The sequence below is a fragment of the Garra rufa genome, chromosome 15 (genome assembly GCF_049309525.1).
Source record: "Garra rufa chromosome 15, GarRuf1.0, whole genome shotgun sequence".
Lineage (NCBI taxonomy): Eukaryota > Metazoa > Chordata > Actinopteri > Cypriniformes > Cyprinidae > Garra > Garra rufa.
The window spans coordinates 19,273,201-19,290,359 of NC_133375.1; the positions used below are offsets into that span (position 1 = coordinate 19,273,201).

The following is a 17,159-nucleotide window of genomic DNA, read 5'->3' on the forward strand; positions in this document are numbered from 1 at the left end:
CATTTTGCCCTTACCAATGTGCAAGTGAGGAGACTTGAGGTTAAAAAAAAAAGGAGCACCAAAAAAGAGGGGGCACTGAAAGCAGAGTGCAGCTCATGGTCCATGTGTGCCAGTTTGCGAGAAATAACCTTCAACCAAACTCGATAAGCGAGACGCGCAGAGGGCCAGGAGGCTGGGAGGCATCAGTCAGTGACAGGGCGAGGGCCCTGGAGAACTATAAATAACCCTGCAGAGGTGTCTGCATGCAGGGCAGCTGTGTATCGACAGTCCCTCAACTGACAGCAGGGCCAGGCGCCACAGGCGACAGCCAGCAGAAGCACGGCTCCAAAAACCACAGCCAACATTGACTCTCATTAAGCCTTGGAAACCCTTTTGTGAACCTAGAGGGAAGCAATGACTTTGGATTTAGGACAATAGCACGCTCATGACTGTAAGGAAGAATTACACTGAACAATATAAACGGAAGTAAACTAATAATACCAAAGGAACTGCTCTGACATGCAGCGAGTCTGATTTCAATTGTTGAGCTTTATTAGTTTTCTTCGTTGTGATTCTCAACTGATGGGTCGTGACCCAAAAAATGCGGATTAGACTTGCTGTCTAATGTCAAATTTGGATCCTGAAAATCTGACCTACAGCATTTTGTTCTAGCTAATATTCAGACCAAAATTGTTATGCACATTTGCACTATGATGTTACATTATGAATTAAACTCTTCACGGGTTTTAAGTGCTACCTGAGTGACAACTCCTTTTCTCTGCTTGAAAGGAGATGGTAACAGCCGTAAAATGAGACCATACATCTGTATTTGTGCTCCTCAGAGAACATCATCTTCTACATAAATCTTTTCTGATTTCATGCTGTGAGTTCTGTCATTAGCTGCTCAGTGATTTCCATAAAACAAAAGAAAAGCTCTCGAGTTAATTTCAGTAGGAGGCTGGAGAATCGATGCAGATGGGAAAGAAAGGACAGAACTGGAGTTAAACTATGTTCATGAAGTTGTTTGATTCAGCAATGAATGTGCGCATGATGAAAATAAGGATAAGCTTTTACCTTTTACACGTGTTTTAAAATACTTGAGAACAACACAATTATAAGCAATTACAAACATACTGTATCTGCAAAACAACAAAGTGTTTTGTGTGTGTGACACAGATGGCTGGACTAAAGCAAGTGAAATTTGAGGAAAATCTCATTTGAGCTTCACTCTGCTCAGTCAAAGTCAGTCATGTTGATGTATGTACAAACAAGGAAAAGAAATTGTGAACTTGCCGGAATCATCCAGTTGGCCAGATCTCCAAACTTGGATACCTGCATGGCTCCTAACATGGTTAAGTTGATATGACCCCTAGAAGAAACCAAAAATAAATGCTATTTTGAAATGTCATGGGCAAAAAAGGTCAACTGTCTATAGTCAATAATGCAGATGTATGATGCACAGCTCACACATAAGTTACTATCAAACCAAGCAGCCTTCTGTTGGTCAGTGTGGCGAATTTGCAGAAGCAACTACATTTTTGTTTCTATATTTGCATGTGGGAATCTTTTGCTCTTACACAAAATTCCAATTTTCTACCAAAATTACTGGGTGCATTAAGAGCCAGGGGGTGAAAACTTTTTGAACTTATCACTTATTTTGTCTTCCGGGAAACATGTAACCATCTTCTGTAGCTTCTGAAGGGCAGTACTAAATGAAAAAAAAAGATATTTAGGCTAAATAAGAAAAATGTACACATCTCCATTCTGTTCAAAAGTTTACAACCCTGGCTCCTAATGCATATTTTTTCCTTCTGGAACATCGTTTGAACCTTCTGTAATAGTAGGAGTAATGGTCTCTCAGTTGTCCTCAGTGTGAATAAATGGATCTCAAATCATACAGTCATTTTTGGAAATGCACAATTACACAAAAATGCTTAAAAAAAAAAACAGAATTTGTAGGACCTGAAGGATTTTTCTGAAGAACAGTGGGCAGTTTAACTGTTCAGGGCAAACAAGGGACTCATGAACAACTATCACTGTTCAACTATTGTTTTCTCTTGTGGACTATATGTAAACATCTTTTATGTGAAATATCAGGTCAGTACTAAATAAAAAACAACATGTATTTTGCATGATCCCAATTATTTTGGTAAAATAATTAACATTTTGCAGATTCTGCAAGGTGTAAGTAAACTTTTGACTTCAACTGCAGACAGATAAACAGAATTTGGATTCAATTCCGGGACAAAATATATAGGAATCATATCCACTATTTATAGGGATATAGGAATCAAGCCACTATTTTCTTATAAGATCATGCATTTTGGTCATTGACTTAACAAATAGCCATTCTAGGTGTACATGACTTTGTTCTTTCAGACGAATACAATCAGAGTTATATTAAAAAAAGCTTGATAATTTCAGTGAATAGCTGTTGAAATTTTTAAGAAAGTTTGTGACGTATTGTCAAGTATGGTCACCCATCAATTTTTTTAACCCATCCAAGTGCAAACACACAGCAGTGAGAAGTGAACAAACACACACACACACACACACACACACACACACACGAGCAGTGGGCAGCAACTGCTCCAGCGCACAATCATTCACAATCCCCACCATCAATTCCTGCAGGTGTGGGAATCGAACCGGCGACCTTTGGGTTACAAGCCCAACTCCCTCACCATTAGGCCACGGCTGCCCCTAGGTAGCCTAAGTCCAACAAAGTGCATCCATCCATCATAAAAAGTACTCTACATGACTCTGGGGGGTGAATAAAGGCCTTCTGATGCAAATCGGTGTGTTTGTGTAAGAAAAAAAAATCCATCTTTAAAACTTTATAAACCACAATCTCTAGCTTCTGTTGTATGAACATTCACAAGAGAGTGGTGTTTCAGCGGATGACATAGGATGTAGGCGTAGCATAGAATATGCCATGTATTTTTCTTACACAAATGTAACAATTTGCAAAGGCCTTTATCTACCCTCCGGAGCCATGTGGAGTACTTTTAATGATGGAATCGATGAACTTTACTAGACTTTAAAATCAACACCCATTCATTTGGAGGAGCCAGGACATTTTTTATTATACATTAACTCAGATTGTATTTGTCTGAAAGAAGAAAGTCATATACACCTAGGATAGCTTGAGGGTGAGTAAATCATAGGGTGATTTTAGTTTTTGTGTGAACTATCCCTTTAACCAGTTTTTGTTAAGGCGAACAACAGCACTTTGTCAGCAATTCATGCAAAATAAGCACTTAATTTAGGCAAAACTCTCAATTCTAAATGGCAATCCCAAAAAAAAAAAAAACTCAAAACTTCAGACCAAACCAAATCTTTTGAGTAGTAAGTTCTTGTGTGCCAACAAGTTGAGCCTCTTAGCTTGAAATAGTGCACCACTAAACCACTGGATTGTCAGATGGTCTTATTCATGTATCTACAGACAGACTGTAAGTGGGTGGAAGGGCTCTATTCTTAATGTATGTGCTGTCATGACTCCCCTTGTGCCGGGTACAGCAAAGACCCCATGACCATTCACTATGCTCCCTATTGCACCAGACAATTAAGGCCTAAATATACGACCGCTGCTGGATTCTCAGACGGCGAAAACAGAAATAACAGTGAAGCTTGTGGGAAGAAGGCGTCAGCTGCCTGTGGAAAAATCGATAAGGCTCATAAAACATCAACAGGGAGTTTTCTAAACGACATGGGACTAATGCCTAACATACAGCTATGCAAATAACAGCATTATTAAAGACAAATTTAAACTTATTGCTGCAGTCAGAAAAAACAAGCATTTTCACTAGTGGCCTCAGACTCTAGTAGCTTTTGGGCCTGCATTTAGTACACTGAAAAAAAAACACCACTTAAAATGGTGTCATCCGGAAATTGATATTCACACACACAAGGATGCACAATTACACACTCACACACTTAAGATCAGCAAGAGTCAATTGCTTTATCGACAGCACCACACGATCTCTCCGTGAAGGCCAGAACGGTCCCGGCAGAGACAAAGCACCTTCGTTCTAGCCGTCTCACCCTACTGAGCAGTACAAGAAGCATCCAATTAAAGTAGCCACCTGTTTTGACAGAGCTGAAAATGTCAGCCAACGTGGCCAGAGGCGCAGGCAGCATCACGGCCGACTCATTGCATATTCTGCCTCCGCTCTATCCCTCACTTTCACCATCAACCCTTTACCCGCTCCAAAACAAGCCCTTACGCCCAAAAACAGCCAAGGCGCTTCATTTGACACAAAAAGTCACATTTATTATCAGAATGTCTAAGTGAGCTCTTCCACCCACAGCTGGCTTCTTTAAAAGTGTCAGCATCTAGGTCAAAGTACTCAGCCTGTCTGAAGAACAATCTACTGAAAGTCAACTTGTGAAAAATGCTTTGTGGAAATAGTTATGTAAGGCTGAATATATATAAAAAAAGCCCTTATATATGATTGAATGTGATGTGTTCTTACCCTCTGATCATGGCAAAGGAATCGTCGCTAGAGAAATAAGCGGCTCCAGGAAGGACTGTGACAGTTTCTTTACCTGAAAGGGTCAAGGTGAAATGGGAAGAGATTTCATTAAGTGCTCTGAAAGGCCAAATTATGTTATTAAAAGCCAATTTATGCAATGCTAATGCTGTATAACTGTCTACTAGTATGAAAATGAGGGATAATCATTACCAGCGTTGATGAGATCTGGATCAACTTCTTCTTCTGTTGGGTAGGGACCCTGAATTATTCAAACAGCACCAAAAACAGTACTTATGAATACTTTTATGAAGAGCACAAAAATCACTAATATTAATACAGAAATAAATATGACAACATTTAAAGCCAAGGATTCAACTGTTGCTTTATGTTGATGAAGAACATTTACACGGATCTAATATTTTTGTGTCTAAATTCATTATTGTTTCTTTCATTTATAATACATACTGAATATCTAACTGCCGCAATATTTGACATTAATATTTCTATCATACAAACTACAGACACAACTGAAATATACACTCCATTCAAATGTTTGGGGTTGGTATGATAAAGTAAAGTCTCACAAGCTCACCAAGACTGCATTTATTTGATCAAAATACAGTTAAAACAGTAACATTTAGATTTTGTTGTACTATTTAAAATAAATGTTTTCCATTAAATATATTTTGAAATGTATATGTATATTTGGAACAGTAAGATTTTTAATGTTTTAAAGAAGTCGCTTCTGCTCACCAAGTTTGCATTTATTTGATCCAAAGTACAGCAAAAACAGTAACATTTAGATTTTTTTGTACTATTTAAAATAAATGTTTTCCATTTAAATATTTTGAAATGTAATGCATTCCTGTGATTTCAAAGCTGAATCTTTAGCATCATTACTCCAGTTACATGATACTTTAGAAATCGTTCTAATATGCTGATTTGCTGCTCAAAAAACATTTATTATGCTAATCTTTGGATCTTTTTATTCAAAGAATCCTGAAAAAAGTACTCAACTGTTTTAAATATTGATAATAATAATATTAATAATAAATGTTTCTTAAACAGCAAATCAGCATATTAGAACGATTTCTGAAGGATCATGTGACACTGAAGACTGGAGAAATGAGGCTGAAAATTTAACTTTGATCACAATAATAAATTACATTTTGAAATATATTCAAATAGAAGGCAGTTATTTTAAATAGTAAAATATTTCACAATATTACTGTTTTTGTTGTATTTTGGATAAAATAAAAGCATGCTTGTGAGCAAAAGAGACATTAAAAAAAACATTAAAAATCTTCCTATTCAAAAACTTTTGACAGGCAGTGTAATTTCAGCATATTTGGAAATTGTATTTATTCTTATGGAGGTAAAGCTGACTGATCAATATTAAAAAAAAAAACATCTTTTGTAATATTATAAATGTCTTTACTATCATTTTTAATTAATTGTATGTGCCCTTAATGAATAAAAGTCAAAACAGTGTTTAATAGAGGTGTAGTTTCTAAATAATTTATGCTTGCCAACATTTCAAAATTTTCAAAAACAACTAGATACAGTGATTTTCTGTCTCATTAACATAAACATGAAGGCAAAGACAATAAAATCATAACAGACAGCATTTTTAAATGCTTGCATAATCAAATTTATAACTGTATTTAACAAATTCAATACATATCTGTGAAAAGAGAGCTTACCAGCCCCAGAATGCCATTTTCACTCTGCAGGTGGACCGTAATATCTGGTTTAATGAAATTACTGGCCAGCATGGGGATTCCGATGCCCAGGTTTGCTAAAAAGGTTATCAAACCACATTAGCAGATCATTATGAGAGACACACAGGAAATTACATTCTTATTACAACCATTGTTGCTTGTAATATTGTAATATTTGGCTAAATATAAAGGTAAACCCCATTCATTGTAATTGCATGACAAAGACGGATTTTTCAAAAATCCTGTTTTTGTGTTTACAAAACCGTCACAGTTTTGGAACGACATAAGGGTGAGTAAATGATGATTTCAATGAAATTAAAATCAATACAATGTAAGTGACATGGTCTAAAACACTGTACATACCGTACATCCCGTCCTCAAACTCCAGCGCAGCTCTGCGAATAATCCTTTCTCTCACAATATCAGAGTCTTTCTTGGGTTTGGGATTTGCAGCCTGGCCTTTCTTTACAGTTCGCTTCTGTAAAAGGTCAGACAAAGGGGCGGCAATAAGAAAAAAAAAAAAGATGACAGAGATGAAGAAAGAAATGATAGAAACGAGCCAGGCGAGTCAAGCCACCTCACCTCGATTCGCTTCTCGTAGGCATCTCCCTTGACGATCCTGTGGACGTAGACGCTGGGGATGTGGATGTCTTCTGCTGCAAATGTGCCCACGTCTACAATCTCCTCAACCTGAAGACAGAACATAGACCAGCTGATGAATAAAGAAACCACAGATGGGCAGAACTGTTGACTAGCCTTTTGAAAAGTTGATTAGTGTGGCCAGGATTTTTTAAGTAGCTTAAATGTTGTATGCAGTGGGTGTCGTAACCTCTCAGAGACAGTTTTAGCATGTTGACAGCATGTAGCGCTTAGCACACTAAGAGTCTATTAGTACTGTCAGTATGGCAAACTGTCAGATAAGCTACCTCAGTACATTCATTCAGACTGTTCAGACCACCTGCCATGACCAATGTTTTGGTCATTTTTCGGAGGAAAATAGCACCATACACATGCATCGTGGTACTCTCATGAAGACTGACACAGAAGAGACAAAATTGTTGAAAAGTCTTCTCGTAGCTTCATATAATCACGGTTGAACCACTAATGTCACATGGATTATTTTTAATTTTAACAATGTCCTTACTACCTTTCTGGCCCTTAAACATGCAGTTGTGCTGCTGTCTTTGCAGGGTCAGAAAGCTCTCAGATGTCATCAAAATATCTTAAATTGCGTTTCAAAGATGAACGAAGTTCTTACGGGTTTGGAACGAGATGAGGGTTAGAAATTAATGACAGAATTTTCATTTTTGGGTGAACTACCCCTTTAAATCATTCTGGCGAACCCATTATTTATTTAAGACCTGTGACCCTTGGGTGGAGTTTAAGTCTGTGATTTAAATGGACGGCAGGCTAGATGACAGTTCAGTGTCAGACAATTCTTCAGTGCCCTGTATCATCATCTATCATCAGCTCTCTGTCTGCGATCCGTTACAGCCGAAAAACCATACGCTGTAGGTCAAACTACCCCTGAAAATGGTGGAGACGCCTTACACTGTGTCAAATATAAAATGTAAGAAAAAGCTTTTATCCTGAATTCAGAAATGATGATTTTGCCTTTACAGAGACTTCACCTAGCATTGATGTGGGCAGCTTTGGGGAGCCTACAGGGAACAATAAACCTGTCATATATAAGCAGCCTGATTGAGGAGGGTTTGCCCTGCAAATGGGAAAATGTTAACCTATCTCTCTTTAGAGACTAGACGATATGAGAAGCAGGGAATAAAGTGCTGACAGCTACTCAAGACTCAAAAAAAAAATATATATATATATCACAAACTTTCTATAAGCACTAATCTTGAAATTGAGTTTCTAAAACTCTTTTATATATCAGGCTGAAGTGACTGTGACTCATAAAAATTAGGGTTTACAAAGATGCTTCACACATTACGTAGTCACATTGGAAAGGTCACGCATGACATGTTTTACAAAAGGTAAAACAATGATGTCAGACAATTTTGAAGTTGGAGGAGAAAATGAGATGGAGTTTTTCACCCTACTCTACCTTTTTGAACCAGAGTACATGATTGCCTGATTACCTAATGTGTGAAGTCATGCAAAAGATAAGCATTTGTGGTTAAAAAGTTTTTGTTTTTGGAAAATGACAAATCGTTGCACTAGATAAGACACTTTATCCTTGGCTGGGACTGTGTAGAGCCCTGCAAAAAATTTGGACCTTGATCCCTATTGAAGTCCACTATATGGAGAAAAATCCTGGAATGTTTTCCTCAAAAACCTTAATTTCTTTTCGACTGAAAAAAGTAAGACATGAACATCTTGGATGACATAGAGGTGAGTAAATTATCAGACAATTTTTATTCTGTAAACGAACTAATCCTTTAAAACAAACCTGATGTTTAAATTTAAATATTTGCATATTCAAATTTGGCACTTGAAACCAGTTATGGGAAACGCAAGAACCAATAGTGTTTATGATTATCAATAACAAATCTGGCGATTAATACTCCATTCTAATGATTAATATCTCATGTGTGTAATTTGAATATTTGCATATTCAGATTTGTCACTTCTAACCAGTTACGGGAAACGCAAGAACCAATAGTTTATGATTACTAATAACAAATCTGGCGATTAATACTCCATTCTAATGATTAATATCTCATGTGTGTAATTTGAATATTTGCATATTCAGATTTGTTACTTCTAACCAGTTACGGGAAACGCAAGAACCAATAGTTTATGATTACTAATAACAAATCTGGCGATTAATACTCCATTCTAATGATTAATATCTCATGAGTGCATATTCAGATTTGTCACTTGTAACCAGTTATGGGAAATGCAAGAACCAATAGTGTTTATGATTACTAATAACAAATCTGGTGATTAATACTCCATTCTAATGATTAATATCTCATGTGTGTAATTTGAATATTTGCATATTCAGATTTGTCACTTCTAACCAGTTACAGGAAACGCAAGAACCAATAGTTTATGATTACTAATAACAAATCTGGCGATTAATACTCCATTCTAATGATTAATATCTCATGAGTGCATATTCAGATTTGTCACTTGTAACCAGTTATGGGAAATGCAAGAACCAATAGTGTTTGATTACTAATAACAAATCTGGTGATTAATACTCCATTCTAATGATTAATATCTCATGTGTGTAATTTTAATATATTTGCATATTCAGATTTGTCACTTGTAACCAGTTACGGGAAACGCAAGAACCAATAGTTTATGATTACTAATAACAAATCTGGCGATTAATACTCCATTCTAATGATTAATATCTCATGAGTGCATATTCAGATTTGTCACTTGTAACCAGTTATGGGAAACGCAAGAGCCAATAGTGTTTATGATTACTAATAAAAAATCTGGTGATTAATACTCCATTCTAATGATTAATATCTCATGTATGTAATTTTAATATATTTGCATATTCAGATTTGTCACTTGTAACCAGTTACGGGAAACGCAAGAACCAATAGTGTTTATGATTACTAATAACAAATCTGGTGATTAATACTCCATTCTAATGATTAATATCTCATGTGTGTAATTTTAATATATTTGCATATTCAGATTTGTCACTTGTAACCAGTTACGGGAAACGCAAGAACCAATAGTTTATGATTACTAATAACAAATCTGGCGATTAATACTCCATTCTAATGATTAATATTTCATGTGTGTAATTTTAATATATTTGCATATTCAGATTTGTCACTTGTAACCAGTTACGGGAAACGCAAGAACCAATAGTTTATGATTACTAATAACAAATCTGGTGATTAATACTCCATTCTAATGATTAATATCTCATGAGTGCATATTCAGATTTGTCACTTGTAACCAGTTATGGGAAATGCAAGAACCAATAGTGTTTATGATTACTAATAACAAATCTGGTGATTAATACTCCATTCTAATGATTAATATCTCGTGTGTGTAATTTGAATATTTGCATATTCAGATTTGTCACTTCTAACCAGTTACAGGAAACGCAAGAACCAATAGTTTATGATTACTAATAACAAATCTGGCGATTAATACTCCATTCTAATGATTAATATTTCATGTGTGTAATTTTAATATATTTGCATATTCAGATTTGTCACTTGTAACCAGTTATGGGAAATGCAAGAACCAATAGTGTTTATGATTACTAATAACAAATCTGGTGATTAATACTCCATTCTAATGATTAATATCTCATGTGTGTAATTTTAATATATTTGCATATTCAGATTTGTCACTTGTAACCAGTTACGGGAAACGCAAGAACCAATAGTTTATGATTACTAATAACAAATCTGGCGATTAATACTCCATTCTAATGATTAATATTTCATGTGTGTAATTTTAATATATTTGCATATTCAGATTTGTCACTTCTAACCAGTTACGGGAAACGCAAGAACCAATAGTTTATGATTACTAATAACAAATCTGGTGATTAATACTCCATTCTAATGATTAATATCTCATGAGTGCATATTCAGATTTGTCACTTGTAACCAGTTACGGGAAACGCAAGAACCAATAGTTTATGATTACTAATAACAAATCTGGCGATTAATACTCCATTCTAATGATTAATATTTCATGTGTGTAATTTTAATATATTTGCATATTCAGATTTGTCACTTGTAACCAGTTACGGGAAACGCAAGAACCAATAGTTTATGATTACTAATAACAAATCTGGCGATTAATACTCCATTCTAATGATTAATATCTCATGAGTGCATATTCAGATTTGTCACTTGTAACCAGTTATGGGAAACGCAAGAGCCAATAGTGTTTATGATTACTAATAAAAAATCTGGTGATTAATACTCCATTCTAATGATTAATATCTCATGTATGTAATTTTAATATATTTGCATATTCAGATTTGTCACTTGTAACCAGTTACGGGAAACGCAAGAACCAATAGTGTTTATGATTACTAATAACAAATCTGGTGATTAATACTCCATTCTAATGATTAATATCTCGTGTGTGTAATTTGAATATTTGCATATTCAGATTTGTCACTTCTAACCAGTTACAGGAAACGCAAGAACCAATAGTTTATGATTACTAATAACAAATCTGGCGATTAATACTCCATTCTAATGATTAATATTTCATGTGTGTAATTTTAATATATTTGCATATTCAGATTTGTCACTTGTAACCAGTTACGGGAAACGCAAGAACCAATAGTTTATGATTACTAATAACAAATCTGGCGATTAATACTCCATGCTAATGATTAATATCTCACGAGTGCATATTCAGATTTGTCACTTGTAACCAGTTATGGGAAACGCAAGAACCAATAGTGTTTATGATTACTAATAACAAATCTGGTGATTAATACTCCATTCTAATGATTAATATCTCATGAGTACATATTCAGATTTGGCACTTGTAACCAGTTAAGAACAGCGCAAGAACCAATGTTTACCAACCAGTGTTTACCATTACTAATAACAAACCTGGTGATGAATTATTAATACTTTATACTAATATTTAATATCTAATTTGTGCAATTGTAATATTTGCATATTCAAATGTGGCACTTGTAAACAGTTACGAGAAACAAGAGAACCAATAGTGTTTACCATTACTAATAACAAACCAGGTGATGAATTATTAATATATATATTAATTTTTATATATAATTTTATATAATTTATACACTAAATCTAATTTGTGCAATTGTAATATTAGCATATTCAAATGGCACTTGCAAAGAGTTACGAGAAACAACAGAAACAATAGTGTTTACTATTACTAATAACAAACCTATAGTGATTAATTATTAATACTCCATACTAATAATTCATATCTCATTTGTGCAATTTTAATCTTTGCATATTTAGATTTAGCACTTGTAACCATTTATGAGAAATTCAAGAACCAACAGTGTTTACCATTACTAATAACAAATCTTGCAATTAATTATTACTCTATACGAATAACTAATATCTAATTTGTGCAGTTTTAATATTTGCATGTTCATACTTCATAATAACTAATATCTCATTTGTGCAATTTTAACATTTGCATATTCAGAATTGCCACTTGTAACCAGTTCTGAGAAACAAGAGAACCAATGGTGCTTACCATTACTAATTACAAACCTATAGTGATTCATTATTAATACTCCTAAATTAGTCATTCATATTTAATTTGTACAGCTTTATATTTGCAAATCATAACCAGTTACAAGATACACAACACAACCTCATGCAACAGAGAAAATGATACAGGTTTAAAAAGACATTTCAATTTTTGGATGAACTTTGTGATCAGCAACTAAATAGTGTAAATTCATTTGATGCGCATTTTGTCGAGTATGTCTCATGTTGCAGAAACGTGTCTTTATCCGCATCCTCCCGTGATGAATGTTGATGTTGTACCTGTTTTGTCGGTGTGTGTGTGTGTGTGTGTGTGTGTGATAACAGCACAAAGCCGCACTGGCGGTTTCACAGACAGCACCGCTGAGAGCTCACAGAGCGGCTTAGCACTCCTTTAAGGACCAGAAATAAGCTCTTAAAATACTGAACAAAAATCTGAAGCTCAGATAAAGGCTTGAGGGAGAAAACACACTTCGCAGAGAACCAAATCGATGTTTAAGCCCTGCAGATGTGCACAAACAGAGAACAAAGGCCAGGCTTCCTAAGGATCCTACAGACCTCACCAGTGCACAAGTGAGACTTCACTTGTCAGATTCTGCACACTTTTGCATTGTACCTAAAGGGACATCTCCAGAAATCTGTACATATTATAAAGATGTCCTCTGCACGCGGCACCGTTAGAGAGGGCAAAAAGATGAGCCTAGATTGAGCGGTGTTGCTGTTGTCATGGTTACCGCTGGTGGCGTTCGGCTTTTTATCATTAGACTGGCTGCGCAGGGCAGAGAGTGATTGAAGGGCTCAGGCTTCCAGACGGCCTAAGGGTTTAATGCGGAGCACAAAATGAAATCTGTAGGAGTTAGCTACACTCTCTCTGGAGAGTTTTCTGCCTCATTAACCCTTCATGCACACAGTTATCATATACACTAGGATACAAACAGATACCATACTGGTTAAAGCAACAGTACAACCAAAAACTACAATGATCATTATTAACCACATATCAGTACAAATCTTTAGGCTGTTATTCCACAATACTGTCTTTTTTCTTTAAAGTGACAATTACAGAGGTCAAAATTATATTATATTATTTCATACATTTCATATAGTTGACTTTTGACAAATATTGCAGAGCAACATATCCATAAAGTCTAAAATTTAGGATACTGGTGCACAAAAAAAGCCCCTGAATGACGTTTTGTCTCATATTTATATCATATGATAACCAATATTCCACGAGAGGGACAGCATTATTACACAAGCGCTGATTTTGTCCCAAATATCACAAGTTTAAATGTGATTTTTTACAACAGTTCAGTAAATAGAAGTTGATATTGTGTTCTATTTTAAAGCAACACTAAGTAACTTTTCCCTCATGCTCCCTCTACAGGTTAGAAGCGGAATTGTCCATTACTGCTGTCGTAAATAATTTAGCCTACCATCGTGTCACATGCATGTTATTTGTTTGAAAGGCTATCCAGGACCGGCTTTGGAAATAACGATGTCCAGTGACAAGGTAGAGTATGTTGTATGACTTTATAAAAGTATGAAAACCTTTTGTGAAGCCTGCCATAAAGCAAGTTGCATTTGTAGTATCATTTGAACTACAAAACCGCGACCCGACGACCTAAACTTACATAGTGCTGTTATGGCTGATAGAGGGTCGCAAAGCAAATACGAAAGTGCCGTTTCACCCTGTTATGAGTTGATGAACCACTGACATGAGTTCGGAAACAATATTTTAAGGTAAAAAAAAGTTACTTAGTGGGGCTTTAAACACAATATTATGTTTTTTACTCATTTTTTTAGAGAACATATTAATGTTACCTTTAAAGCCACAGCAGAATTGTTGCAACCCAAATTAATAGCACGTTTTGAACGAATCATGTGAATCAATGATTCAAAGGCCTATTCATAAACAGAGCCATTTACTTCATTCCTGAAGGAATCAGCCATTTAAATGAATCGAATGAATGACTCAAAGACATTTACCGCCACATGCTGGCAGATTTAGTTTCTTTTTTAGAGTATAATTTCATTAAATAATAATAATAATAATAATAATGATAATGATAATAATTAAAACATTAAAGGGATAGTTCACAAAAAAAATAATTCTGTCATTATTCACCCTCATGTCGTTTCAAGGTTTGAAATTCAGACTTTTCTTTTGTGTAACATAAAATAAGGTATTTTGAAGACTGTTGGTAACAAAGCTGTTTTGGTTACTAATGACTTTTTTATTATATGAACAAAAAATACAGAGATGTTTGCTGAAGAATCTTCTTTTATGTTCCATAGTTTATGTTAGGCTGTTGTAGCCTAAATGTTTATTTATAATAAATTTTGTTAAATCAAATAAAATACTTTCTAAAGCTACATTTTTTAAAGTCTACTTGATACTTTCTCATTTAACACAAAAATAGCTTTAAATAATCTTTTGTGGGTATTTTCACAGTCAAATTTATTTTGCGATTAATCGACACGTCATGTAATTCATTAGATTACAAATCGACTGACAGCCATAATTATATGATATTATATTATATACTGCTATTATATACTACAATAAAATAACTGCTGTACTATACACTTAAAGTGCCCCTATTATGCCTTTTCAAATATGATATTTCATGTAGTGTGTCATGTAGCTGTATGTGAACATAAACTATCTGCAAAGTTGTGACGCCGACAGTGCACTATAAATGAAGTTTTTGTCTAACAAAAAAAAGAGTCGGCTCACATTCGCCTAAACGAGTCGTCAGCAATTCGAATCTTTTTTCTGTAACGGCCACACGTCACGAGCTACACATTTGCGTAATGTCCGCCCACGTTCAATTTCGCAAACAACTTGCCCGCCCACAAACAGTAGGCCTACCATTTTCACGTGGATTAACGTTACATCATGTCAAGAAGACGCCCTGCGCTGTGAGAGTGAATTTGTTTTATATGCCCTTCCGAAAGATGAAACTACCAAGAATGAGTGGTTAACATTAATTTTTTCAACACCTCAGCAGTCCAATGCCAATCTTGTGTTGTGTTCGCGTCATTTTACTGATGACTGTTTTTCCAATCTTGGGGAGTAACGTTACAACGCGAGATTCACCAAACACTTGGTTTTAAAAAATGGATCAGTGCCCAGTTTATTTGGACCGGCTTGCTCCTCTGAACTTCTACCTGTAAGTATGATTAATAATTGATGATTGTATTTTCTAGCGATCGTTCAAAATACGTCTTTGTGTACGTTGGTGTGTAACAACCCCGCACATGTCTTGGTAAGCGGCTAACTTGCGTTTCTGTAGTTCTGTTGTTCAGCTGTGAGTGCAATGTAGTATAAAAATTGTGATTGATGCAGCTTGACTGTCTGTCTGCCTTATTAGTTTAAGTAATGATAATGATAAACGATGGCTTAACGCAGTGTTATGGGTTGTACGTTACAGTGTTGAAGTTCACAACGTAGAGGTGTGCCCGGTTCGCTTACAAAAGCAAATTGCAAGCACTTTCCACAGTTATAATATGACACCCACTGAGAAACGTCCTGCTCCAGTCGTGCTTGCAAAACAGTTTCTTGTCGATGTGCCACTTCAACCGTTTCATCGTCAGACTCCGGCTCGAATTGATAGGGTAAAATCGAGGCTATCTTTTCTATGCATTAACAGGTCTCCGCAGCTGTCATTCAGTTATGCCAATGGGCGTTTCATTTTGCGCTGAAGCGGTAGACCAATCCAAAAGGACTGCACCATCTGACCAATCACAGCGGTGAGGGCTCACTGAAAGGAGGGGTTTAGAGAGACTGATTCTTCGAACTGCTTCACACGAGTCGTTTACGAATCATTTAGAAACGGGGTAAAATTAAATCTAATTTTTGAGAAAACTGAAGTGTTTTTTGAACTTGCATACATGTAAACCTGTTTTAAGAGACTATTACAACAATATTAACTACCTTTAACATGGCATAATAGGGGCACTTTAATTTATATTGCACTTATATATTATTTTTAATTTATAATGTGACAAAGTAGTCTAGTCTGTATGCCACTTTACATTGATGCATTTATATGAAGTATAATAAAGCATTTTTAATATTTACTTAAAATAGTGTGTATACTCAACCCCGATTTAAGTTGCTACAATTATATTATTATATTTTATATTATATATAAAAATCGCTGCAATAAAGGACAATATACTGCTTAATATTGCTGCATTTATATTATATTTTACATTTATGTGAAAAGGTAGTCTATATACTGCTTTACATTGATGCATTTATATTATATTGCTTTATATTATATTACATTAGATATAATAAAAAATAACACGCTGCTTTATATTGATGCATTTCTATTTTATATAATAAAGCATTTTTAATATTTACTTGTGCGTATACTGATTTAAGTTTAGGGGTCAATTGATATGTGTTTTTCAGGGCCGATGCCGATACCGATTATTACAGATCAAGTAGACCAATAACTAATATTTGAAACCGATATATAAGACTGGTGTAAAAATTTAAATTAATGTCAAAATTAAGAATAACAACTGCTCTGACAAAAACTTTTTTATTTTTATTTTTTTAGCGATACCCATAACCATAAAAAAATGTTAAGTATCACGGCTGACCAGGCCAGGTTGATAATCGTTTACCCTGAAGTTGCTACATTTATATTATTTCATTTTATATTTTATATATAAAAAAAATCTGCAGTAAAGGACAATAAAGGACAAAAGAACTGCTTTACACTGCTGCATTTATATTTTATTTTTAAAAAAATTATGTGAAAAGGTAGTGTGTATACTGCTTTACATTGCTGTTCAATTTA

General features: G+C 34.9%; 1 protein-coding gene across 1 annotated transcript in view; it reads right to left on the reverse strand.

Annotated features, from left to right (window-relative positions):
• The window catches only part of LOC141287678 (succinyl-CoA:3-ketoacid coenzyme A transferase 1, mitochondrial-like), a 65,081-nt gene that overhangs the window by 34,857 nt on the left and 13,065 nt on the right, over window positions 1-17,159 (reverse strand). Inside the window, exons 8-13 of the mRNA XM_073819822.1 lie at window positions 6,758-6,865; window positions 6,539-6,653; window positions 6,158-6,252; window positions 4,665-4,713; window positions 4,455-4,527; window positions 1,273-1,348 (exon numbers count right to left, since the gene is read on the reverse strand). Of these exons, the coding sequence (XP_073675923.1) occupies window positions 1,273-1,348; window positions 4,455-4,527; window positions 4,665-4,713; window positions 6,158-6,252; window positions 6,539-6,653; window positions 6,758-6,865 (516 nt within the window). The remainder of the gene's footprint in view (window positions 1-1,272; window positions 1,349-4,454; window positions 4,528-4,664; window positions 4,714-6,157; window positions 6,253-6,538; window positions 6,654-6,757; window positions 6,866-17,159) is intronic.